The following is a 27,460-nucleotide window of genomic DNA, read 5'->3' on the forward strand; positions in this document are numbered from 1 at the left end:
TTCTTCTCAAAGAAGCCGATTGATATCCAATAACCTCTGTTACGAGATGCTTTGATGACAGGAATATTAGTATCTCCCAAAAAGGTCGCTTGCGGTAAAGATCCGAAAAGGCGTAACTAGGATACTAGCTCTTTTTCCGCAATATCTGCTTGAAACAATACAATACTCCGCAATATCTGATTTCCTGACAATAATAATTTATTGTGAAGGTTGATTACGTTCAAGCAATCAAATCCACATCTAGGGCGCTTACATCTATACTCATAATGAAGACAGAGGACATTAAATTGGAGATCCTTCCTCCCCGCAGATAGGTCGATCAGTCATGGACTCCTAGAAAGTGTAGCTAGAACACTATCGTTTACTTTCCACCACGTTTGATTTAGATCCGACAATCTCTTACCCCTCTCCCCCTGTGCTTTCCTTCTCATACATGGGCTGAGTGCTGACCCTCTTCACCCCAGTGAAAAAAGAATGGGGTATAGGTCCATATTGACTCATGTTTGGGCTATTGAGTAGGCCAATAACAATTGTCTATTTTTTTCTTTTTTTTAGAATTACTCAGAAGCTTTTAAGTTTCACAAGGATTTTCTTCTTTGTTTCAGAATTGTATTTTAGGAATAAGTTTTGCTACAGACGGCTAATCACCGAAAAAAAAAACTGTTCAAGCTGCAGTGTTGCTCCGTGATGTAATCACTCACTGTTAAATAACAAAGACTATTGGTAGTGGTGATGTTTGGAAATTTTAACAACTATTTCATTCAGGTTTGCTGACTCACAAAGAAATTAAGTATTATAAAAAAAGGTTGGAGGGGTATTACTTTTTTTTCTTCTATCTTGAGACTATGCTGCTGAAAATAAAATGTCACATGTTTCACTTTCGTAAATAAGCATTTTTTCACTTTCCAAATTAGAATCTCAACAGGCTTAATTAATTACGGATTACTCATTCAGAGCTCTAAAAAGTCTCAGTCCTGAAACAAAATAAAAATAAAGAAATTTGCAGTTAAATAAGGGAAGTGTCATTTTTTGGATGTTTAATATATAATTTGTGCGAGTACAATTTGAGGAGTACAGTCCATAAAGAAGAGGTCACGCTAGATTTCGCTGGGTGCTTCAAATGTCTCAAATTACATCCTTAGCTAAGAGCTGCGTTGTTTGCAGATTTACTCTGTTTGTCATTATGCTAGCAGTGAATCCTGCTGGACGACAGGAATATCGAAAAGAAAAAGCTGTGTATAATGTTTTGCGGAGATTGGAGAAAATCTTTTACCCCCCCCCCCTCCATAATAAAATCGAAAGCATCATTCTGACTTCGTCAAAATTGTCGATGGATTTTACAACTCAATTCCCCATCGTGAAGCAAGAGAATGTAGACTTACAAAAGCCATAACTATATCACTATAACTAAACTTTGACCATAGTTATACAACTCTAGCTATAATATAACTTAAAGAAAGAAAACGATCAAAAATTGATTTTTTTTAAGGCAAAATGAAAATACCGAAGAAAACACAGAAAGCGAATATTTCGAGAGAACAACCGCCTCTCTTCTTCAGCGTGAACAAAATAATATAATCAAAGAAAAATCAAAAACCAAGCGCGGAAAGTACAACAAAACCAATTAAAAGACCAATGGAAAAAAAATTGCAAAAAATTAAATATAAATAGAATTCAATTAAAAGACCAAAAATTGTAAGAACTAAAATCAAATTCCTAACTAGACAAAAGTAAGTTATTCGCCAATATCGACGATTTGCACAAAATCCAAACAAATATGAACTGTCATCAGCGGATACTAACGAAGAACTGAGAAATAAAAGAAAAAATTTCATTCATTCAAACAAACAAACCAGCAATTAGATAAATTGGAGTACTAGGTCACCTGATTTTAGCCATTGCATTTCTTGCGGATACCGTTTGAGGCCTAAGGGGTTGATGAAATGTTTGATAATGTGATCGCGGAAGTGGTTCAAGGTTTATCTCAGGGATTGCTAAAGTATCGGTTTCTCTTTTGAGAAAACCAAAATACGACTTATTCATTCTTAAATCACCTGAATCTCTGTTCAAAGCTGGACCTAAATGTTGATATTTACAACTAGTGCTGGACTGTACATTTGTCATGCAATATTAGGTTAGCTTGGTTAAATAAAACAGTAGGGTCTGGATTATTAAACATGTGTTCTGAGAGAGCTGATTCAATATTTTCTGTTTTTTTTTTCGCTTTCTAAGGGTCTCATTAATTGTGGTAGAGTGTTGAGTTAAACTTTCCGTAAATCGTTGATCAGTTCTTCTGATTTACCGAAGACCACAAGAGCAAGAAATTCTGTAGACACCGGAGTTTTCACCTATCGGGATAGGGTCTTTACCTTGGTAGATTTGGGAACTGGTAGTTTTTCTGGGTCTATAACAAGTTTAAATATTATATTTCCTTAGATTTTTGGAAATGCGGCCTGAAACCCTTTTAACGTATGGGAAACCAAGATAAACTGAATTTTTCCTTTGATTTGCGTTTACTGTGGCACTATCTGATAATTTTTTAATACGTTCTGCAATTACAGTATTTATTAAACTAATTGGATAACCATTCCCAAATAAAATTTCCCTAAGATTGTCAATCTCTGAATCCATGAAACGTAGAGAACAAACTTGCAATGCTCTGTCAGCATGGCGGCAACACCCAGAAGAATTCCAGGTTTTTTCATTTTACTGTGATAATTGCTATGTTGGACAAAGGTGGGAACCTAGGGGAGTAACTTTGAGATCAATGCTCTTCAAAGGACCCAGAATCACAGATATTTATTCTTTTTTCCATTCTTAACAACTACCTTGACAATATAAATTATATTACTAGGTCATATTTTTTTTTTCAAAAAAGTCTGGTTTTTGCATTTATTTAAATTTTGTGTAATTCTTTTGCAGATGGAGAACTCGGGAGTTGTTCATATGCTGAAAGAAAACAAATTTGGCGATTTAAAATGTATCTACAAGCTTTTGAGTAGGGTGAGTGATGGGATATCAACAATGTCTGAATGCATGTCCAGATACTTGCGTGAAATTGGAACTGCGATTGTAAATAGTGCCAGTGGAGATGAAGCAAATCCGATCAATTATATTCAGGTACTGACATTTGATTTTAATTCTTAATTCTCAATTTTATTGTATTAATTTTATTAATGAATTTCATTAATAATCAATTAATTAATAATTGTTTTTTATTAATTTGATTTATTAAAATTTTCAGTTTAATTATTCAGGTACTGACATTTGGTTTTAGTTTTTAACTATTAATTTTATTGTATTCACTTTATGAATTAATTTGCTTAATAATCAATTAATTGATCATCAGTTTTTATCTATTCAACTTTATTAGAATTTTAGTTTTATTATAGTTTAATTTTGCCTAATTTATTATAATAATTATAAAAAGTTTTGAACTTGTAATCTTGTGCACTTTTATAAAGGGCCGAGGAGGCGAAATTTTACTTGGGTGTAACTTTATGGGTGTTCATCTTTGGATTGGAAATTAGTGGGATTGAATTTTCTTCTTTAAGTTCTATGTTGACAGCCGAAGTAGATGTAGGCTCGATAATCTTCTTGACCACATTGCGTGTCTTTTTACAATTGACGTAAAAAAATATTAAAAACGGGTGTAGGCTCATGGCAAAGGCACCAAGAACTTTAACAAGATAAGAAAAAAAATGTGTGCAAAGCAGAAAAAAACGAGGATGATACCAGTGAAAATATAGTCACTGGTTGGAAATATCCTCAATGAGTTTTTTCTCTTCTCTCAGTGAGTCTAAATCAGTGGTTCCCAACAGATTTCGGGTCATGCCCCACTGAGACACTTCTAAAACCCTGATGTAACCCTGAGCGATTAAATTTTGTTATTAAAAATTTACGTGTATTCACCTAAGGAAGCCATTATCTTGGTATGTTTGATTGGGTTGTCCTCTAGGCTTTTTTTTATTATTGAAAAATATTTTCTAAACAAAGCAGTTTTTATTGGTTCCACTGCAACTGAACCCCTTGCTACTAAGCCCTCGTGCATTTGACCTAAGGTACAACTGAACCTCTTGTTACTTAACCTCCATGTAACTGAGGCCCCATGCAACTGAACCCTCGTGCAACTGAACCACTTTATAGATCAACCCTCCTGCAACTCAACTCCATGCAACAAAACCATCCCCAAACTTAACACCCGTTTAACTGAACATTCCTGCAACTGAACCCTCATCCAACTCAAACTCCATTTCATTGAGCCCTCGTGCAGCGGAATCCTGTAAAAATTAACCTTCGAGCAATTCAACCGTCATTCAATCTTATTCAGAACTTTCCATGCCCAGGACCAAAAAACACTTGAAGGTTATGGTTGCAGCAGTAGTCGTACCCTACTACAGAGAGATAAGATAAGATATTTGTTAAAAAAAAAATCTCTATCACAAGCCGCCAAGGGCCGAATCTGGACTTCGGAGTCGACAAATCATATAGCTGCAGTAAAACTAGCAAAAACTCAAAAAAAAAAAACAACGAAAAAGAAAAATCATAATGAATAGTCATTTATGAGTAACTAATTAAACTGTTAAAAGTGACAAATACAAATCAGAAAAAGAATTGAAAGGGACATAAAAAAGGGGGGGGGCAAAATAAGCGAATAAATACAAAAAAACGAAATATAAATATATGTATTTAAAAGGGACATTAAAAAAGTGTCAATAATTTAACTGCATGAAGTGAATAAAAGAGTTAAAAAGATAAAACTCGTCAAAAAAGAGAGGAGGGGACGAAAATAAATGAATAAACACTAAATAGCGAAATATAAAATACATAAATATATGTTTAAACACGCATAAAAAAACTAAATATAAAATATGTAAAATTACGATGGGAACTAAAAATGATGGGAGAACAAGCAAATAAGTGCAAGAACATTGGCAGCACTATCAGCTAATAAAAAAGGGAGGAAAAAAGAAAAAAGGGGAAAACCAGTGGAATATTTTATTCATTTTTTCCGTGAAAAAGGGGACAAAAGTTTTTTCACATCTGGAAGTATCGCAGCGAATTGGAGACAAAATACGGACGGGCTCAGAAACAGCTCGAGGTGGCCGAAATCTGAATGGAGAGTGACGTTTGGGGAAAATACCTGCCGTCCAAGGGTTTGTTATTACATTTATTGCAAAATGGAGGCACAGCGAAACCCTTCTGTTCTCACTGGTTTCCAAACTAGCTTTTTTAGGAGCAGAGAGTACAGTTAAAAAGTTCTTTGAAAATTATTCGCAAGGCTGTTTTTTGGATTGGTTCATTTTTTTTCTGATACCTGGGTGCCAAATTGGACATGTATATTCGAGATGCGGACGGACAAAAGACGTGCAAATCCTTAAGGAGTGGGAAGGGGGGAAGCTAAATTTATTTAGAAGCTTAAGGAGGGTGATAGACACATTAGCTCTGTGGATGATGTCTTTAACGTGGATATCCTACTTTAAATTTGAAGAAACTGTAACACCAAGTAGTTTAAATGATGACACAGAAATTTCAGAAGGGATAGGATTAAGAAAACAGGGCGAGGATTTGAGGAAACAAATCGGCATTATCATGGACTTAGAGGGGTTTACTGTCATGTCTAAGTCAAAGGCCTCATCTCCAATTTCATTGAGGCTACTCATAGGGCCGCTTATTAAATTTCCAAAGAAAGTTTCAACAACCGTTAGGTCATCAACAAATTTCCCTTGATCAGGAAATTCCCTCGCGAGGCTGTTAATCATGACTGAAAAAAGGAGGGAACCTACGAGAGTTTTGCAGCATACCATTGTGGACAAGGAGGGGATTTGAATAATGATTCTGGTATTTGACAACTTGCGATATATTTTTTAAGAGGGAGGCAACCAATTTCACCAGTAAATGATAATATTGAACTCGCTCATAAGCTTCTCAATTAAAATTTTGTGGTTAACAAGGTCGAATGCTTTTTGAAGGTCAGTGGAAATTAAATTTAGCCATGAATTAGGCTTTTAGAGGATTTTCCCGATGTGATAAATAAGAGAAGTGAGGTATTGGGAAGTGGAAGTGGATCTTAGGCTCCCGAATTGCCTCAAGTCAGCAAGAGGTAGTATTTTCTCCTTTAGCCAATCTGCAAGGAATCCTCCATAAAGTTTCGAGAAAATAAGAGCAAAAGAAATAGGAGAAACGCCTTCAAAACCAGGCTTTCCGTTTTTCTTTTCTAGAGGGGTTATGAAATCCTGTTCCAAATTGTTGGAATTTGCCCAGACTCATTAATCTCGTTAACAGGAAAGACAAGGCCTTAGAAAGGAAATCACCGAAGGCACTAATAAGAGGAAACAGGATATCCAAAGGACAAATACTTGTTTTTCTTAGTTTTTCAATTCTTCTTTCTATCTCAGACGGGGAAACAGTGGGAAAAGGGCTCCTGTTGGTAATTGGTTAGACAATGCTGGAAGGATCTGGACAATGGAAGCGAGGAATAGATTTAGATTATTGGCAGTAACATAAGGGGACTCGGGTAGATTGAAATTAAGCTGCTCAAGCCTCCTGCCACACAGCTTCTTAACCTCGGAATAACAATTCTTTGGTTTATTATGGGCCAGAGAAGGCCCATAGTAGCTCAAATCTTACGGACACATTAAAGAAAAAACATTATCTCATCAGAAAAACTTTGCTGTTAACCATGATTCACGAATAATAACCATTATTTGAATTAGTAGTGAAAGCTCCTTTCCGAAAACAAATTCGGGGAACTTTTTGAAAGAGCTGGAAACGCTGATAAATTTCCCTTCTTTATTTTTCAAGTACTGACAGGGCACTAGAATATCGGAGAGAGTCGATCCAATTTTAGTGTCATTTCTGGATTGCAATGGCTCGAAACCATATAAAAGTCCTACAACTGAAATCTTCATGATTGAATTTCTCATTTTGCTGTTTAAAATTTTTCTCTTGAATACTTATCCATCCAGTCACCTTTTCAAGTGGAAAGTAAAAAAAAGTTTTGAAACAAGCTTCCAAGTGAAAAACATTCCTCCGAATACAAAGCTGATTTATCAATGATAGAAGTTATTTATTTTTATTTCGACGCTAAAATTAATTACCATGCAAATTCTTGGAAATCACTAAAAATTGTTAGATACCTTCAACGCTAAAAGTAATTACCAAGCAAATTCTGGGAAACTACTAAAAATTGTTTGATACCCAAGCATATCTTCTTTTTCTTTCTCTTTTTCCCCAACACTAGCCGGTCCTCGGAACATTGCATAATCTTCTTAGGTTCTCGAAATTGGCGTTTTATTTTTCCCATTCCCGTAAAGGTGTGTATTAACCGGTAACTCTTTTTATGTTAGATAACATATATCACCTGAAATTTCCAAATAAAAGCCGATTGGTTGTCTATTCATACCTGCATACAAGTATTATAATCACTACCGTCACAATATTCTTTTAGAATTTTTTTCCGGAGTCTCTAAATTTTTAAATTGAGTCTCCAAATTTTTGAGCCTCTAAAGCTTTGGCTACTTCCTAATACCTCACAATTTTTCTTCAAATAGATTCTGACTTTTTGGTATTCCTTGACTGTCGACAATATCCTATTAAAATTTAACTGCGTTCAGAACTGCTCCCTCCTCCTCCTTCACCCATTAAAAAAATTATTATAATATTTGACCAAGTACGGGGAAAGAAAACAAAATCTGGTCATTTAAATGGAAACTTGATGAATTCCTATTTGAATAGAGCGATTAATAACTTTTCTATGCGCAAAAAGATGCAGGCAAGCAGCACCCTGGAAGAGAATTGTTATTGTTGACTATCAGTGACAGAAGTTAGTTGCAATCGTGGCTCTGTCGGCCACGATTAGACACTCGGGACGAGGCAAGAAGCATATTTTGACCCTCTAATCAGTACTAGTGAAACCTATTCTTAGGCCTTGGGTTGATTTGAGTAAAACAAGGCTTAATTTAAAAATGGGTGGGTTACATAAGAGTTGATTTAAGAAAGGAAAGAGAGGATTGATTTAAACGAGGGTCCAATTGAACGAGACTTAAGTTAAATGGGATTGAGTTGCATTCAGTCAAACGAGGTAAATGGGGTCGAAGTGCTCGTGGGCAGAGTTGTACGGGGCCCAGTTAAATTTGGGTTCAGTTGAACGGGGGTTGAGTTAAAAAGTGTTGAGCTACACGTGGGTCTAGTTATACGGGGGTTCAGTTTTACAAGGATTCATTTAAATGGGGTTGAGTTGCACGGGAGCTCCGTTACATGAATTCAGCTACACCCATACCCCTTTTATACAATGTATAGTGTCATTGCAACACTATCCTGCTTTTGTGCTCTTTAAATGTGACATTATTCACACGCTTTTTTTAAATAAAGAATCTAAGTAAAGTCAGCCGTGCACGTCCTGCCCATGACCCACCAAAATATTGCCATACCCCACCGATGGGGTATGAGCCCCACGTTGGAAGTCGCGGGTCTAAATAAAGAACAAAGATCTTCTTCCTTATGTGTTGTGATCTTCCTTATACACGTTCATATCTGAAGAGAATGAAAGATTACCCACCCCTTTCAAACTGTATGGCCTTATTAATTAAAAATGCAATTTTACAGGAAACAGTATAATTTATTAATATATTTATAATTCATAATTTATTTATAATTTGTTGGTCTATTAGTATATTTATTTATTAGTATAATTTGTTATGGCAAAGTTTAAAAATTCCGATAAGATTGACTTACTTTATCGTTTTTATTTTAAAATTGTATTTTATTGTTTATTTTCAGAGCCTAATTGATTTGAAGGATCGTTTTGATGAATTCCTTAAGCAGTCATTTAATAATGATAAAATCTTGAAGCAAAAGATATCCTCCGACTTTGAAAGTTTCTTCAATGAAAATTCCAAGTCTCCCGAGTTTCTTTCGCTGTTTATCGATGACAAGCTCAAAAAGGGGGTAAAAGGGGTAAGTATGTACTACCCATGATTTTGGGATAAATATTCAAGTTGTTTTTAAATTTTTCTATTAAATTATGTTTATAATTGTACAGGAGAGAATATAAGTGAGAAGGAATATAAAATAAATTTCAGTTTTTTGATAATAGAATAATCCAATTTTTTTATACCAAAGATAATATGCACTTGGCTGAGGGTACACCCCACATAATTGTCGAATTTAAAATGAACAAATAGCAGAAGCACACACTCGACTGTTTTCTACCCATGGGGCTGAGGGGGGAGGACAAACTATTTGTCAGACAATCTCTCTCAACCCATCAAATCTCTTTTATGTATCAAATCCTCTGCTTACAACCCTTCCCCTGCTGTTTGCATGCCAGGGTATCGATGTTAATAACAATAAAACCAATGCACCAAAATGTTATGAAGGTACTGGAAATGTGTTGAGTCAGTGAGGCTGTTTTTGGAATGTGACTTAACACTTGAGGACTACGACGATGAGGAATAGGACTGGGCACTTTTCAAAAACGCCTTTGTTTGGTACAGTATATTCCTTTCGCATGCTCTCCCTAAGGAGACTAGTCGATGACGGTCCTCTTTTCATTCGTTCAAATTAAGTTTCACCAGATATGTGCTGCCTAGAGGTAAAAATGTTTAAAAAACTTACAGGATATGGGTTCACAATTTGGGTTGACGATTTAAATAAAAAAGTAAGAACAAATGTAAATAAATATATACAATTTAAACACAAATACAAAAATAGTTAATTTATATTTTTTTTTTTGGTAGAGTAACGTCATGTATTTATGGTGTGTAGTTTCAAATGAGGTGCAATGCCTCAATAGTAAGTATTGACCGGCGCAAGGACCAAGTTGTTAAGAATTGTCGTTAATCCGATACAATACACATAACATAATTGAATTGGTGAAGCAAAACAAATTGTGAACAAGCAATAGAAAACATGAAGTTCCACAGTTTATTAATAGTAAAAGGGATTGCAGTAAAAGACAGTAATGCAACGAAAACGTGGGGAAATGGCCCGCCTTATTAAGGTTCAAAAAGATGTGGAAGGGCTTTACAGTAAAGGACTACAAGGAAGGGCTATAATAAAGCAGAACAGCCTAAAATAGAACCTATTCCTCGTTCCTCTATTGTTTTTTTCTCAAGAATTTGTTTCTCTATTGCAACCTCATCCTTAATCCAGTGCTGTCAATTCACGGAAGTGCGGGGGGGGGGCGGAGCAAGGATTTATTTTAGATGAAAATTCATAGCGGTTATTGGCCATAATTCAGGGGCAAACTTGTATTAATGCAATTAGGAAATTTGGTGTAAAAAGCCACAACGACAAAAAACTGTAGCTTCTTCTTAACAGCCAAAAAACATCTCAGGACTTAAAACCAACTGTTGTCACTATTCTCAGTTCTTGACAAATATGGATTCTCTGAATTTCTTTCTTTTTTAATTGATTTGTTGCGCTAAAATTCAAACTCTTTGGGATTAACTTTGACCCTTATTACTCTGATACCTATATAGAATATCTAAACTTATATTTAAGAGTTTCCTAAAAATGTTATAGCTCTGCACTATAATTTACAAATTTAGGTTGTCAGTTGCAGAAACAGAACTGACTTGCGGCTGTTGAGGTGCAAGACAATTTAAATTTATAAGTTCATCAAAGGGTATGGTGGATCAATTATAATTATAAACGATACATTTTCAGAACCAGGTATGGTTCTAAAGCGTTAGTGCTTCAAAAAAACGGAGGATGATTCGCTAGATGTTTTTTCTAGAGAAATTGCTACTGTTTTCTGGATTCCTGACTGAATGACCGTACTTCAAGCAGTAAGGTTGAGATGGCTAGAACACATTCTTCGGATGAAGGATGACAGATTGCCTAAGATCGTCGTTGTCGGGCAACCATCTAGGGTAGCAGGTCGCCCCCGAATGGAGTGGGAGGATCTTGTTAGGAAAGATTTAAGGGAATAAAAAGCTTCTTGGGAGGGTCTAAAGAAGAAGGCTTTGAATGTAGTGTATAATGTTGAAGAGGATGGGTGGCCAGCTTTAGGTGATTTAAAAAACAGGAATTCCGGTACGGATCGACTGACGTTGTTATACCTATAATACGAGATGATCTTGAGGTAATCCATGCAATGTACAAAAATAGTGTACGCTCAGTTCTGAAAATTTTTTATATCAACTTTCTGTCTGTAAAAGCTTAAAGCCAGTTGGAACTCTGTTGAGACTAATGATGTTAGTGGTGTCAATTGGGGGGTATGTGCTCCCCCTCGATTTTTTCGCCTCTCTTCTGTGCCTAGATTCTGAAAAATACCTGCATGGTATTTCAGTAGAAAAAAATGGAAATGCTCCTCTCCCTAGATTAAAAAAGATGCATTCCCCCCCCCCAATTTTGTGAATTACTGTCATTGATTGAAGTAGTCTTGGGATTAAAGCCCTGTTAAGGACGTGTGTATTATTAGGGACATATACAATATATGTCAGACCAAAAGGGGATCTAAAAAGACAGGAATTCTTTTTTTCTTTCTCTTTCTTTCTGTATTTGCTTATTTCTTTCTATTACTGTGACTCTTTTCATGGTGTTTGGGAGAGTTCTAAATGGTTCATTTTACTAAGAATATGTTTTAGTGAAGATTTTTAGTGCGGGTTTGCAGAGAATACTTTTTGGTAATGTAGGACGTAAAATTGTAGTAGGAAGCATTCAAAATGAATGTGTGTGAAAATTTTCTTTCAATCTTTAATGGTTTTCCCTAATTCTTTTAAGTAAATATGGTCAGATACACCTGTAAAAATACGGCTAGGGGAAGAAGACCCATTAAATAAGAGATATAAATTATTTTCGAAAGGTCAACTTTTCAAAAAAAGTCAATTATTTTTTTTCACGATAACTACGTCGAACCATATTTAACGACCAAGTAAAATTACCAATGTGATATATTAAAAGTTTATCCCTTTCTCTTGCAGCTAACGGAACAAGAAATTGAAATCATATTGGACAAAACAATGGTTCTCTTTAGATATTTACAGGAAAAGGACATGTTTGAGAGATATTACAAACAGCATTTAGCTAAGCGTTTGCTGCTCAACAAATCCCTTAGTTATGATAGTGAAAAAGGGATGATCTCAAAACTAAAGGTAAGTTACCAACAGTGGTAGATGTATTTTTGCAAGCCAATCGTTTTTTTTATACGCGTCTCTACGCATTATTTTGGTACATGTTATATTCAAGTATGTATTTACATGTCAAATTTTAAGCCTTTAAAAAGAATGCTAAATCTAATTGGTTCTTCTATGTTAAATATTAAGCCAATAAAGATAATAAAATTTTTTTAGGTATTTTCTTGTTTTACAACTGTTCTGTAAAAGGACACATACTTGAAAATGTCATTTAGATGTCATGATTAAAGATTTACTTTGCCATTTTTCAAACTTGGCAATTGTGATTTTCACTTACTAAGCCGTTCGTGAGATATTACTGACACAATTTTTGTCCTGTGGTGTTGCAGTGGATTTGATCTTCCCGACGAAAGGTCTTAAGAAGCCAAGAAGCGTCGTTTATCTGATACAATACTACAATCAGAAACAGAGGTCAGACGCTTATTACTGCAGCAATTTTGTGAATTACATTAATTAATGTAGTTATTCCTTATTACATATTGAAAATTTACCATGAGACGCCGAATGCTAGATGGCCTTTGTGTTTCTTTTTTATATCAGCGCTAGTTTTCTCTCTTATAAGTTGCTTATGCTTTTCGACGTATAGTTTTATCTTCAACCAGTGTCTTGATGTGACTATCATGTCATTTACATGTGCATGAGTAACATTTACTTTGCGGTATATAAATGTGTTTTCATAGATATTAGAAGGTGAAATTGTTTTAAAACTGACATTAATAATTTCAATCAGATATTTAACTTCTTAAATTTTATTTAATATTGAAAGTATTGGAATCATGCATGTTTCGTGGCCTTACTATAATTGTATTAATAAGGCAAATTGGAGTTACTTATTTGTTATTTGAAGTGTTTCTATTTACCCCCTCGATAAGTGTTACATATAATTCATATTATTCGATGTGGCGTTTACTGTTACCATATCCGAAACGTCTATTATTAACTTATAGGGCCTCGGGGGGGGGGGGGGGTTATAACACATTAAGGAAAAGCTTAAATCTCAGGTCCTGATGTTAGTCAACCCAAAATATATATTTTTTTTTCAACTAATCACAAAACATATGACTAGTTTTGATGACTTGTTAGTCAACTTGTGATTAATATGGTTGAGACGTTTGATTCTGGTGTCTTAAGACAATTCATTCTTGGTAAGCATAGATGAACCCTATCTCGTCTGAAACATGGTTATGGTCCAAATTGGCGTTGGTCCTAGCAAGACTAAATAATGAATTTTCTTTTATTGGAGTACCTTTTTGTGTTGTGTAGTAAACAAGAGTGTTACGTATGATAGGGAAAATGAGTGCCGAGAAAAAACAAAGTATTTTGATAGAAATATCACCAAAATTAGTGGGCAAAACGGACCAGCCCGTCGATGAAATCCTCCCTTCCCTAGATCTTAACTAATGATGGTTCTCGTAATAGACAGAATTGTCTATTTTTTTCTGTTAAGGATTATTTTAAAATCGAAGAAAACATTTGGAAGAAGACCTTGTTATTGCTACTTTGAGTTGAATAATCCCATTATTATTCTCATCACTGAGGTGAGCTACTTATCACGAGGAACTTGTTATTTGAACTCGTCTCTGAGCAATGTTTCAAGGAGACTGCGCTGGTGTAATATCTTTGTCGTACATTTGGGACAGTTTGTATGGGAGGTACCTAATCCATCCTACCCTAGAATTTTTTTTTTTTTTGTTCTGAATTTTTTTGTGATTGATGACATCTTGCTTTTAATTTACAACTCTATAGATTATACCAGTTCGTCTTGACGCGTCATTCTTGGCCCTACAGATGAGAACTTAAAAAAGACTTACATGTCTATGAATAGAGGCTCCTTTACTGTCTTTTACTCTTTTGATGAACTGCTAGCAACAGAAAAGGTATATGCAAAACGAAAAACACAATTAATTCAACTGTTGGTAAAATTAATTTAGTCTGTTAAGTTATCGTGGCCCTGCAATGTTAATTAGTCAGAAAATTTACTCATTTATGAATTAGTTTGTTTCAAGTTTTATAACCTTTCTGATTAATTGACCAATTTTCTTGTTGCTTATTCCTAAGTCAAAGCAATCTTTTGAATGAAAAGCTGTTACTCAAACAGTTCGTGGTTTCGAACTGTAAGTAGGGACCGCCTTGACTCAATAGTAACCGAAACTCTAACAGAACTTCGATGTCAAAAGATATCAAAAGAATTGGCTTTTTATACTGATTTTAAATATATAAGTGTAGTATTACTCATCAAAAGATAAGAGCCCAGGAAAATTTGCCTGGTTTTCAAAAATGGAGAAAAATACCCCAAAAAGTGAAGGAAAGTCGCACCATTCGATTCATTGTATCAGAGAAACTAAAGGTTTTGAGCTCCCATCTGATAAAGTGTTAAATTCTGCATTTTTTACCAAAAAAATAAATCACGGATACGTGTTTATTTGTTTTCTTGTGATTTTTTTCCCAGGGGGATCGTACTAGACCAATAGCTCTAATATATCCGAAGAGGTTCATTCGAACGGGAAATAAAAGTTCTTGTGCCTTTTATAAGTGACAAAAACTTAGAGGACAAATAGCCCCCCCCCCTCCAACTGCCTTTTTCGCTGAAGTCGTCTGATCAAAAGGTTTTGTCATCGGGAAGTATACAGACGTTTTTTGGGGGAAAGTGAGTTTCCCTGGTAGGATTTTCTGTGGGGAGGGAAGTGTCTCGGGGTGAACTATCTAGGGTAAATTTTAGACCTGGGAATTTCCCAGAATTCCTATACGAAATTATTTTTATTTGTCTTACTTTCTCTTTGCAGATTCAATTTTACACGCGGATATGTTATGGGAGAATCGCCCAGGGAAATTTTCAGCGGATTTAGAATTGTCTGGAGGATTTTCTCGATTGGGGAAATTTTCCGTGCAAGAAATTCTCCATGGGGAATTTTACGCGGGAGAAATTATCAATTAATTTTCCGTAGGAGCAACTTTCCACTGGGGAAAGAACCGGTTAGAAATTAAAGTATTTTTCAAAAGAAAGGAAGACAGGAGAATTCTTCAGGTAGGATCGTCCTGAAGAATTCTTCGGGGGGGGGGGGATAATCCCTGTAGACTTTCTGTCACAGCTTATTTCTCTTTTGAAAATAATTCCAAATGTGGATGCAGAACATATTGATACTCATCGTAGTTTCATTCTACGTGTTACAGAGTAGTTCCTCTTCTTTGTGTTTTTTTCTTTTTGTTTATATCATTATGCTAAATGGTCGGAAAAATGAATGTTTTGAAATAAATAGTGGACGCTTGGGAACGTCGGTTATTAAAACCGATTCAAGCATTCATTGTTCATGCAAAGTTCAGCAAAGTGAACATGTTATAGACAGATGAAAAGGGGAGCTGTCTCTTCTGTTCTGATTTGAGATTTTACGATTTGAGATTCTTTTTTAAGAACGAAATATCAGCCTATATGCTGACGTTTATTTCTTTGGAAGCTACAGTGATAACACTGATCAAGTATGGCTCTCAAAGGTGGGTGCTTCGGATGATGGAGGAGGATTTGTTGGATATTTTCCAGAGGAGCTGTCTACGGATTCTTTTGGGTACCCGTCTGGCGGGTTTAAACACTAAGTTTTGCGAAAGATGCGGTTCTATCACGATTTTTAGGGCTATAATGAGAGCAAGACAGATGGATAGAACAGTTTGCAGATGAAGGACGAATATTGTTACAGGTCGTCTTTTGGTCTTCAATCTAGACCTTGATTGGGTTGAGAGGAGATCGCAAGAAAGGATTTAGATGAAATTGGAACTTATTGTAAGGGTGTAATGAGAGAACCTTTGAAAAGATTGGGATGGAGGGGAGCGTCTGCGGCTGTGTTGGCCTTAAGTGGCTTGGTGCTGCAGTGAGTTGTTTGTAGTAGCAGTGCAAGGTTATCAATCTAAAACAAGACCTAACAAAAGTAACAATAACGGCAAAAAATATATAAACTTGAATTGAGCATAAACTTTATTTTTAAGAGATTTAGCCTGTGAATAAATATCAAAATAAATGACATGTTTTTATTATTCAATGCCAAGCAGGCCAACTTTCCATTCCCGAATTGCAGTGCCAAGAGGATTAAAGTCAAATTAATTAGTATATGATACCAGTATCAAAAATGTTTTTTTTTTTTTTTTGCTAAATTAGGATGAGTTACTTCAATTCGTAATTACGGACATGAGGCTTGAAAGCAAGAGTGAAGCCACCTTGAAAAATGGAAGATGAGCAGGAAAGAATATAAAAGCCATTTAAACTAGAAATTTAATTTGAAGAGCACAATTTTATTCAAATTTTATTCAAAATTATGTATATTAATTACGATGAATATTATAAAATTATTATTAATGCTCTTAAAATTGTAAAAAAAACGTTATCTTATGATAGTAAATTCATCCCACAGATTAACGTTATTAATAAAAATTGTTAACGCTGTTATGTAAAATTATGTATCTTAAAATTAATATCATAAAATTATTGTTAACATTGTCTCCTTTTTTTTTTTAGAAATCTTCTCTATGGTGGTAAATTCATCCCATAGAATAAACTTACTATTAAATTTATTACATAAAATTATATATTATTAAAAAAAGTTAATATTATAAGATTATTATCAATGTTATCAAATTGTAAAAAAATCTTGGCTTGTGATAAAAAATTTCCTCCCGTAGAATAATTTGCATTTTTTGTAGACTGAATGTGGGTGCCAGTTCACATCAAAACTTGAAGGAATGTTTAAGGATATGTCCGTATCAGATACACTTCAAGATGATTTCCGTCGTCATACAGCCAATTCAAGCCTATCCTTATCCGGTGTAGATTTATCAGTAAAAGTTCTTACTACAGGCTATTGGCCGACCACTCCTGGTGCAAAGGTTAACTTGCCAACTGCTGCAATGCAAGCCTTTGAGGCTTATAAGCGGTAAGTAATTTGAATCTTGTTTTAGCTGTTAGCTAGTTGAGTATAACTTAATTTATTGATCATTTACTAATAAATTAACAATTTAATTTATGTAACGTACTTGATTAGTTATCAGCTATTTGAATCTCTGTACAATGTCTAAATACGGATTACTTTTATATTCAAATTTTGTGATATTCCACTTCTACGCCTTGAAGTCAAAAAAATAACTTGGGGTAATCAACATTTTAGGCCATGATCGCACCTATCTCTTATGCTAGTATTTTTTGGTTGTTTTCGAGTTACATATGTTTTTCTATAATAAAAAAATAGCCAAAAAGGATGGATTTTCAGATTTTTGGCTATGCCTTTGTCGCATTACCTCCTTTCACTTGGGCCCTTGACCCTCTCACATTTGCTGTCGTGGTATCATATATATGTCGCTAAACGATTTTTGCCCCTTGGGACAGCAGGGTTCATAATAACTGAAAAATAGAAACGTGTTTTGAAAAAGAAAAAACTATTAGCTAATGAAAGGATTGCTGGTCAGGTATGGTATTTAGTTGTTTTTTTTTACTTTAGTTAAGGATTTTTTTGCGGGGGTGGGAGGAGTCTTCCCAAACACGCTGATATGCATCCAGACTTATTTTGAAAGTAAATAATGACTTTTATTTTTGTTTTGTTACCTCTATATGGAAATTTAACTGTTTTTTTGTAACGCTTTTTGTTAAATAATAATTTGGAAAAAAGAATTATAATTACTGCCTAGACGAAACTAAATAATTAAAGGTAACTTCAAAAACTAATTTATTGAGTCAAAGGTCTGACTCCCTTTCCCCCTCATCTTGAGTCCCCAAGGAATTATATCTTGGCCTAGGTAGCACTGGTATATGACATTTTTTTTTTCAGCCCTAACAGTCCACCGGAATGTCATATTCAGAATTTTAAAGACTTATCGGGAAGCTAGTGCTTAGTTCTACGTGATTTGTTTTTATTAATACAAATTTGTCATATTAGTAACTAAGTAAAGTGTCAAGTGGAACTTACCTTGTCTAGCGTTACATTTTCCTCACGTCTGCTCTTATTTCATAAAAGGTAAGTTGCTATTGGCAATAAAAAAAGCTGTCTATTAAGCAATTATTGCTCTGATGGTTTTGATTGATTCTTTTCTATTTTTCTGGTTCAGGAGCCGCCATGTCTTTCTATAATTGCGCCCCCTGTTCACTAGAAAAAACCAACAGAATCCTTATTGTAAACCTTTTAACAAAATAAGCAATAAGTAAGTTTTTTTTGGCCTTTCAAAGCAATAAGGCCTTTCGTTTGAATGTGTCTTTAGTTCCAAGAGAACCCGCTCCTTCTCCCAATTTGTTTGAACTGTTTGACTCCTAATTCAGCTCTATGATTAGGCTATACTTTGCTGTCGGATTGCTAAGATAAAACATGATGGATTTTGTGGCTCCTCTGGTCCACCATGACTCTAAAATAAGGCAAATTTTATCAGGCGAATTTTACCATGACTCTGAAAATCAGGCAAATTTTATCAGGCGAATTTTACCATGACTCTAAAAATCAAGCAAATTTTATCTGGCGAATTTTACCATGACTCTAAAAATCAGGCAAATTTTATCAGGCAAATTTTACCATGACTCTAAAAATCAGGCAAATTTTATCAGGCGAATTTTACCATGACTGAAAATCAGGCAAATTTTATTAGGCGAATTTTACCATGACTCTAAAAATCAGGCAAATTTTACCATGACTCTAAAAATCAGGCTCGTAGCTTTCGATTGGTAATATAAATAATTGAATTTTATATATTTGGAATCAGCATATAAATCTAATTCTTTTGATGTATCTATTCTTATCACAATTACCTTTTTTAGGGTCACGATTGGGCTGAGTCGCTCCTTACTTACAGTTATATACCACGAACTGTTTGATTTTCTAATCTTATGAACAGCGAGTTAGTCTCTCTAAGATTAATTTTTAAAGCTAATTTCATGTCGTTAACTTTCAAACCTCCAAAAACTTGTCAGGTTCGCTTATATTTTTTTTTTAGCTAATATACTCAAATTCGAAGAGCTTTTGGGACTGTCCAAAAATTAACCCGTCTGGTGCCAATGGTAGCTTCTAGGGATAAATCTTGTTTTTCTTATGACATTTGTTGAGGGGCGTTTAAAGGGATCTTAGTTTGACCAGATGTAAAGATTAAAAAATACTTGTTTTTTTTCCATTTCATTCATTTTTGCGTCGAAAGGTGAATTTTTGTGATTTTAAAGGGCTGAAATTACTGTTCAAAAAGCAATGTGGCATCCTAGCACTTTCTTAATAGTAAAAACGTAATTACAGCTACAACTTTTTCCTTAAGGTACAACTTAATTCACATTTTTTGAACAGAAGGCAAGGACATTGGACTATTAAATCAAATATTCTCATAAAACTTACCAAAGGCTAGCTGGACGGTTCCTTTTTTCAAGATTTCTCTCTACGTGGATGTTTATTTAAATATAAACATTGACTATAAAATAATTTTCCATATTTTTATATCGATACTAGCTGTTGGGGTGGCGCTTCGCGCCACCCCAACACCTAGTTGGTGGGGCGCTTCGCGCCCCCCCAAGCCCCCCCGCGCGCGTAAGTCGTTACGCGCCATATTAGTTACGCGCCATTGTAGTTGTGTCCCTGTGTCCCACCTGTGAATATAGATAGATTTATATATGTGTTTCAAACTACGTAAAAATTGCGAATATACAACATTTTTGGCTTTCCCACTACTGGAAGCTTTCCGTTTCCAATTGCCAGCAATTGATCTGAAAATGTTTGACCAGAATCATCGTTTTGCAATCGGACACGCATATTTGTAGTTAATTTTAATATTTTTACGTGTGCCCATAAATTAGAATTTTTCAGGCAAGCATTCATTTCGTCTGCAGGAGTTAAACTACGTAAAAATTGCGAATATACAACATTCTTGGCTTTCCCATTGTCTGTGCATATACAAAGCCGTATGCACTAATAATGACGTCATATGCAAACGCTCTTTTTACAAACAAACAAACATGCATACACACAACTCGTTTTTATATAGATAGATAGATAGATGGATACAATACAAATTAACTGCGTAAAACTTGCGAATATACAACATTCTTCGCTGTCCAATTGTCGCTGCATATAAATAGATTGTCAGGTTTACCGACCCTCGAACATGCAACGTACAATTGTCCATGGGAAAAACAATCAGTATTAAGATCTATACCACATTTTTCTAATGATTGACCTTGAGCTTTGTTAATGGTGATTGCAAATGCTAATCGAATTGGGAATTGCAATCTTTTAAATTGAAAAGGCAGATCCGTTGGAATCATGGGAATGCGAGGAATAAGAACAGCCTCACCCTCAAAAGGCCCTGTCAAGATTGTCGCCTCTATTAGGTTTTCCATTGTTTTTTTTACGGCAAGTCGCGTGCCATTGCAAAGCTTTGGTGGGTTGATATTTCTTAAAAGTATTATTGGTACGCCTATTTTTAGTTGTAGCACGTGTGGTGGAAACCCTGAAAGATATATGGAATTTAAAAATTCAGATGGATAATTAACCGCTTCATTTGGTTCCAAAACTGTGTCAACTGACTTGCAAAGGACTGCCTGGTCTCGAATCTTGGTCAAAACAATATTGTTGATTTCGTGGACGTCTATATTTTTGGGTGCGAGAAAAATGTCTTTTTGTTCCGACGTTAACTTGTAAATGTTATTTTGTACATACGACAATAGATCACTCGTACTGTAACTTTGTTCACGATCCAATTCTACACATGTCGAAACAGCAGCGATACGGTTAGGTGAAGGCATTCCCAAATCCTGAAGAGGTTTGTTTGCCATACGTACGCACAAATCTTCTATAATAACTAAAAGCCATTTATTATTTTTATAATTTTTTAGAATATTCGGAAATACTTTTTCAATCAATTCATTTTTGGACGTCACTAAACTACAGAAATCAGCAGGTAGTTGTATACGTCCTGAAATTGAGTCTATCGTATCATAAATGTCTTTTTGTTCCGACGTTAACTTGTAAATGTTATTTTGTACATACGACAATAGATCACTCGTACTGTAACTTTGTTCACGATCCAATTCTACACATGTCGAAACAGCAGCGATACGGTTAGGTGAAGGCATTCCCAAATCCTGAAGAGGTTTGTTTGCCATACGTACGCACAAATCTTCTATAATAACTAAAGTGTCGTTATAAATTTCTGATGTAAAATCAAAAGTCATTTCTGACGTCTCTAACTGTTTTCGATGGAGTATATCTTCGGACATTTTTGACTTATATTTTTCCCATAACTCTGTAGGAGCTGATGGAGAGCAAGTGTACGAATTTGACTTGGGGTTGACGTTTCGCACGCGTCATTGATGCAGTTATCCCAGTGTTGGTCATTCTCCAATAAATTCAGAGCTTGGCATGCACTACGGTAAGTGTCATGTATAGTACCGTTTACAGTTCTCAAATACTCAAAGGATGTCGGACCGGGTACATTCACCAAAAGCAGGCGTAGAAAGAAGCATTCATGTTGATTGGGGTGAACGGTGTAGAGTCTTCCTATCGTGGTATCTTTGAAGATGGTAGGTTGGCCGTAAACCCACTGGTTATCTACTTCGATGGTGGTACCGTTGCCATTGTAGGTTTTTCAGTCATTTTACAATTAGAAATTTCTCTTTCAACGGTCTTCTTACAATTAAAAGTTTGTCTTTGAACGATATTCTTAAATACCTGTGTCCTGGTCGTCATTTATATTCCCTGTGTCCCGGTCGTCATTTGTGTCCCGGTATCCCAGTCTGTAATTTCTCTTTTTTCTTTTTTCAGTTTTCTTTTTCTTCTTTATTTTTCAGCTTCACTATGAAATACATATCGCCGAACCTTTGTTTTTTTAACTAAAATCTGGTAGTCATTGATGACCTTATTCAAGTCAAAATCCCAAACCCAATCATCATCGCTATCATTTTCAGTTTTAATATGTTTTGACTCTCGCTGTCCAGGTGGATCTTCATCTAACTGCGCGGTTTTGCGTTCTTTAGCCTCAAGCCTGTTTCCTTGCTGTTCTTTTGATTCCTCGGCACGCTTTCTTTTCTGACTTTCTCTATCAGCAGCAAGTTTTTTGGCATAGACTCTTTGAGCATCTTCATCAGTCATTGTAAACTTAAACATTAATAGAATTCTACGCGAACATATGTCTTATATAACTTGAATGACGTCACCTTCAAAGCAAAAATGATGGCAACTAATTTCATGACGTCAGCCGAAACATGACGTCACCTGATCCACAGATCCACAGATCCACAGACAACTTATTTTTATATATATAGATTATAAAAAAAAATCGTCTTTTTGAAAGTCATGGTTAGCTTTAATTACAATTTGGGATTCATGAAAGTATGTCAATTTTTTGGCTATTATACTTTTTTGTTTTTAGATTTTATCTCAATAAACATAGTGGAAGGAAATTGGAACTACAACCCCAAATGGGTATGGCCGACTTAACCGCTGCTTTTTATGGAAAGCAATTAACGTCCGACGAGGCACCCTCCTCCTGTTTTGTGGCTACTAAGAAACATACTTTGGTTGTTTCTACGTATCAAATGTGTATTTTAGTTCTGTTTAACACAAAAGATACGTGGACTTTTGAGGTTAGTAACTATCTTCATTATGTCTTTCATTTGCCAAATAGAGTAAGTCTAAGGAGACATATGAAAATAACAGACACAGTTGGTAAAGAATCCCAATTATTGTGATGATGGTTTTGGGCCTATTGTGATTGAATAAATGGTGAGGATTTTTAGCACCGATTTAAGTAAAAATAAATTATTGAATTGCTCCGATGCTTGTACATAATCAAGTTGGATTCTAAAAAAGAGTGTAAATATTGTACGATGCTTATTCTTATTATTATTATTTCGCTTTTTCTTGTTTTTTTATGAGCACTTAAAGTGAAAAATATGTCAAGTTTTTTCGACTGATGCGAAATTTTTTTTTAGTGAGTCATATATATATATATATATATATATATATATATATATATATATATATATATATATATATATATATATATATATATATATATATATATATATATATATATATATATATATATTCGCTCAGTCAAACAAATTTTAGAAATAAAACCGGGGTTTGTTGTATTCCCCCTCCTCCCCCCGGAAATATTCTTTCTCCGTGGAAATATAATACCTCCATACCATGGGCGTAGGCCTCTTGTCTTGAGCGGGGCAGACAATTCTGTGATGGAGGAGGGGGTTGCTTATAAATGCTTCCTGAGGTCCTTTGAATAAAGGTCTTCAGAAACTCGTCATTCTATATTTCGCTAAAACTCGGTCTTTAGCATTTTCCATGTTCTACGTTTCCTACTATACTATAATATATTAAACTTACTATCCTACTTCAACTTTCTAGAAAACATAAATGCCATAAAAGCGATTTGACACAAATCACATAAATGTTAGATAACAGCCTCTTCTTCTAAGAATTCAATTCAAAAGTTTACAGTTCGGAAAAATTAAATATCAAAATCGGTGTAGGGGAGACTGGCCCTATTTAACCGAAGCAAATAATTTCAATATACAAATTTATGGGGACTTCAGGTGATAGGTGATAAAAGCTGTGACGGATGACACTGTGTGTTTTTAAAATGTCTTGCCTTGATTAATGCTCTTACCAAAAATATCAGATTGGATCACGTTTTATGATGATTAAATCTGGAATTCTCTTCAATTTTTGTCTGAAGGTGTAGCCTAATCACGAATACTAGAAAAGCTGCAAACTCACGTTGTATTCTCTTATTATTTGCCTGTCTTTCGGCAACTTCCGAGACGTTCCATCTTCACTGGTTTGCTTTTACCATTTTTTCATTCCGCGGGATGACAAACTCCTACGTTCGGTTACAATACCCCGGGGTAGGCTCGGCATGCCGCACCAAGATGTCCGAGAGTGGGCTATGCTGATAAAAGCTGTTTAGACAGCATATTTAAAGGTTGAAGGCAAGCTCAAAGCACAATACTTGATTAATTCTGGCATTGTTTAATCCTGCCAGACCAGTAGGTGAACATGAATTCTATTTTTTCCGTTAATTTTCATTCAAGATAAAATGCTGAAAAGTAAAACAGATGAGAAAAGAAAGAATAGGCGCCTGGGATCCAGAAGAAAAGAAAACAACAGTTTTTAGTCGGCAAAAAGTCATTTGGACATTATGGAAGTGCCATGGGTATCTTCAGAGGACCGCGGCAAGACAACATGAGAAAAAGTTGAAAAGCTAAATATCCTTCTACAAAGTCTGGCCCTGAGTCTATTTACACACTGTTACAACACGTGATAAACATGTAAAGAGGAACTAGAAAAAGGACTAAAAACTTGCTTGAAAACGATTGCTGATATGCATTTCGACTGTACTCCCCAAGAAGCACGTAAATTTGCATACACTTATGTCATTATTAAGAGTGTAATATAAAAAAGTACTATAAAAGTACCGGATTAGATTATATGTTAGATATAAAAGTTCCGGATAACAGGAAATACAAAGGTAGTGGAGTCAGTGGAGGAACTGCAGATAGAGATTGGTACCGCGGTTTTATGGATCGCCTTAAAACTATCAGTAAGAACACTAGAAGGTAAAAGTTTATGACGGGCAACTGCTTTCAGCCGTCACAGAGTAGGGGCTTCCTTTAACAACCTGGTGCGAGGTCTAGATAAAAACATGTTCAGATTAGAATACATTTGGAATGTTGACGGACTGAATCTGAAAACATCCAAAAGCCTGGTATAATCGTGCACAGTGAGGTCAAAAGTAAGTAGGGAAGGTCACATCAGCAAAAAAAAATCACTTGACCACAATTTGTGTGGGTCTTAACTCATTAGGAAAACACTCTCTCCTTTGCTTATATCCCCAGGAAAACAGTATTAGGAAATTTTACTCCAGGCAGCTTTGCCAGGAACCATCATGATCGGATCAAAAAATAATTCTAGCTGCATGACTGCTTCTCATTCATTGCTTTACTTGGAGCATTTTATCAATCAAATCAAACCTTCCAAACAGTCGCCTGTGCATCTGAAAATAGACGACCAGATCAGCCGATACACCGTTGGATTGCTTGATCAGTTGCTAAAACTAACGGTGTTATACTTTTAACTGCCCCTCTCTACACTAATCACAAACTACAGTCTTTAAAAAGGATAGTCATGGGGTGCCTTAAGGCCTACTACAACGAGGAAGCTGCTAGTTTTATGACTGCCCATAGATGTAAAACTATATTAGTGTATAACATTACTGAGCTGCTGGGGAAACCATATTTAAAGGCTTTCACTCCTGAGAATATAATCAGTGGAATCAGAGCAAGTGGGGTCTACCCCACCAACAGAGATGTCTTCAAGGATTATGAGTTCCTCTCGCCATATGTCTTAGACAGAATGCCTACCACATCTAGTAAAGCACTGCTGTGTGACATTCAGACTCCTTCTTTAGTATTAGACCCCGAAGCAGACGCAGCACAGGCTCTGTCTCTAAATGAGAAACAAAGGTCAGCAGATGATTCGTTAAAAGAGATCGTCCATGCAATCCCTTTCCAAAATCAGGGTATGAGGCCTATACCCTGATTCACACAAGAAAAAACTTTTGTGTGTAATTTTTCTAGAGTTGCCTATATTGACATTCATTTTATTTTTTGGCCTAGTCGATTCTGGAATTCGTGCCCCGCACTGTACAAATGAAAAACAAACTTATATTACAAAAAATCCAGTCAAAAATAGTGCTATTTTTAGTTGAATATCTTGCTGAGACAGCTTTCAAAGTTGAAATGACCTATTCCATCAGCCTGGATGTTACAATTGACCCCTAAGGTGTCTACTTAATTAACCAATGACTGCATACGAATTTTATACATTTGAACTTTAACTTTATTAGTTCATTTTGGCAGTCTTTTTTACAGTTTATTGTCCCTAATTCTAGTTAGCAGAGAATTTAAGAAACATATATTAACGGTGCTGGGAGGAGGAAACAAATTTTCCTAAAGTCGGGACCCATCTAGATCGTTTTTTCACACCAGAAAATGTTAGTATGTCAATCAGAAAAAGTACTGTGCCGTTTTGGAAAAATCTTCAAGTATCTTCAAATTTAAAAATGAAAAGATCCTTCGCAATTCTGAATATTCATGGTCAACACCTCTCCTCGAGAATATCCCCTCGCGATTAATTGGAAATCGGAGTTGTTACGCACAGTTCATTATGACTTGTCATGACATCCATATTTGTGCTCAAGTTTATTTTGAAGGTTTATTCTTCGCTTATTTCTAAGAAAATTTAAAGTAACATCAATGACCAATACTGCTGTTTTACCCTGACATGCATCACTTCTCATCCCATAATCAAACTAATTATGAGAAAATTTGTATTTGTACTTTTCCAAGAAAAAAAAAACTGCTCAAGGACGAAATTTTGAGAAATTCATTGAACTGTAAATGGTAGTAATCCTACGTATGCCCTAAGACATTCTGTTTGCCATCAATAAAACAATAATAATTGCTAATTATATGGTGTTAAGTTGAAAATACGTGGAAATGTGTCTATTGCGCGTAACTAGTGAGCGTATGATGAGTGATTAATGACCTTCAAAAATTTCTTTCACCAGGTCTAGATCCGATTAGTCTGGGAAAAATAAGTTTATTATCAACTACCGGCTTGATTAGATATTTGATTAAACGGGTTTACCTGAAATTCATGGACCTTTATTGGGTTTTTTATAGTTGTAAAAAGGTTTGTTTGGCCCTTTGAAATAAGAATGTTGCCGAGTATAACTAGGAAATTTATTATTATGTTTTTCTAAGGTAATAAAACCAAATAAAAATGATAAGGAAGAGAAAACATGACCAGTGAGGCAAGTAAAAACCAGTGAAAAATAGTAGAAAACCGTGCAAATATTTCGGTTAAGACCAACATACTATAGATCAAAGTCCATAGGACAATATAAAAATGAAACCTCCAAAGTTTTGCGTTTGTTTTAAGTTTTTTTTTTTTTTCTATTGTCCTTTGTACTTTATCTGTATTTTATCAGTTTATTGTTCACTGAAGACGGTCGAACGGAGGTCTTGACAAAATACTTGTACAGTTCTCTTCTATTTTTCACTGGCTGTTATTGTACTCCTTTTCTCTTTTTACGATTTTTTTTTCGTTTTGTCATCCTTAGCCAGTGTGGTCTCAGAAATTGTTTACTAAGGCAACTGTCAGCTTATAGCTATATATTTCGGATTTTGATAAAAGTTGTGTTTTTAAATTTTGAGATAATACAATCTCTCTTTAATTGTATCTATTAGGTTTTTTTTTACTATTATAGCCATATTCAAGTTGGAAATTTTTTTGTAG

The 27,460-nt window shown here is 35.1% G+C and overlaps 1 protein-coding gene across 1 annotated transcript in view; it reads left to right on the forward strand.

Annotated features, from left to right (window-relative positions):
• The first annotated feature begins 2,901 nt into the window (after positions 1–2,901).
• The window catches only part of LOC136026693 (cullin-3-A-like), a 46,723-nt gene continuing 22,164 nt past the window's right edge, over positions 2,902–27,460 (forward strand). The window contains exons 1-5 of the mRNA XM_065703442.1: positions 2,902–3,120; positions 8,782–8,958; positions 11,931–12,101; positions 16,830–17,059; positions 22,512–22,725. Of these exons, the coding sequence (XP_065559514.1) occupies positions 2,923–3,120; positions 8,782–8,958; positions 11,931–12,101; positions 16,830–17,059; positions 22,512–22,725 (990 nt within the window). The 5' untranslated portion in view covers positions 2,902–2,922. The remainder of the gene's footprint in view (positions 3,121–8,781; positions 8,959–11,930; positions 12,102–16,829; positions 17,060–22,511; positions 22,726–27,460) is intronic.

The sequence above is a fragment of the Artemia franciscana genome, chromosome 4 (genome assembly GCF_032884065.1).
Source record: "Artemia franciscana chromosome 4, ASM3288406v1, whole genome shotgun sequence".
Taxonomy (NCBI): Eukaryota; Metazoa; Arthropoda; class Branchiopoda; order Anostraca; family Artemiidae; genus Artemia; species Artemia franciscana.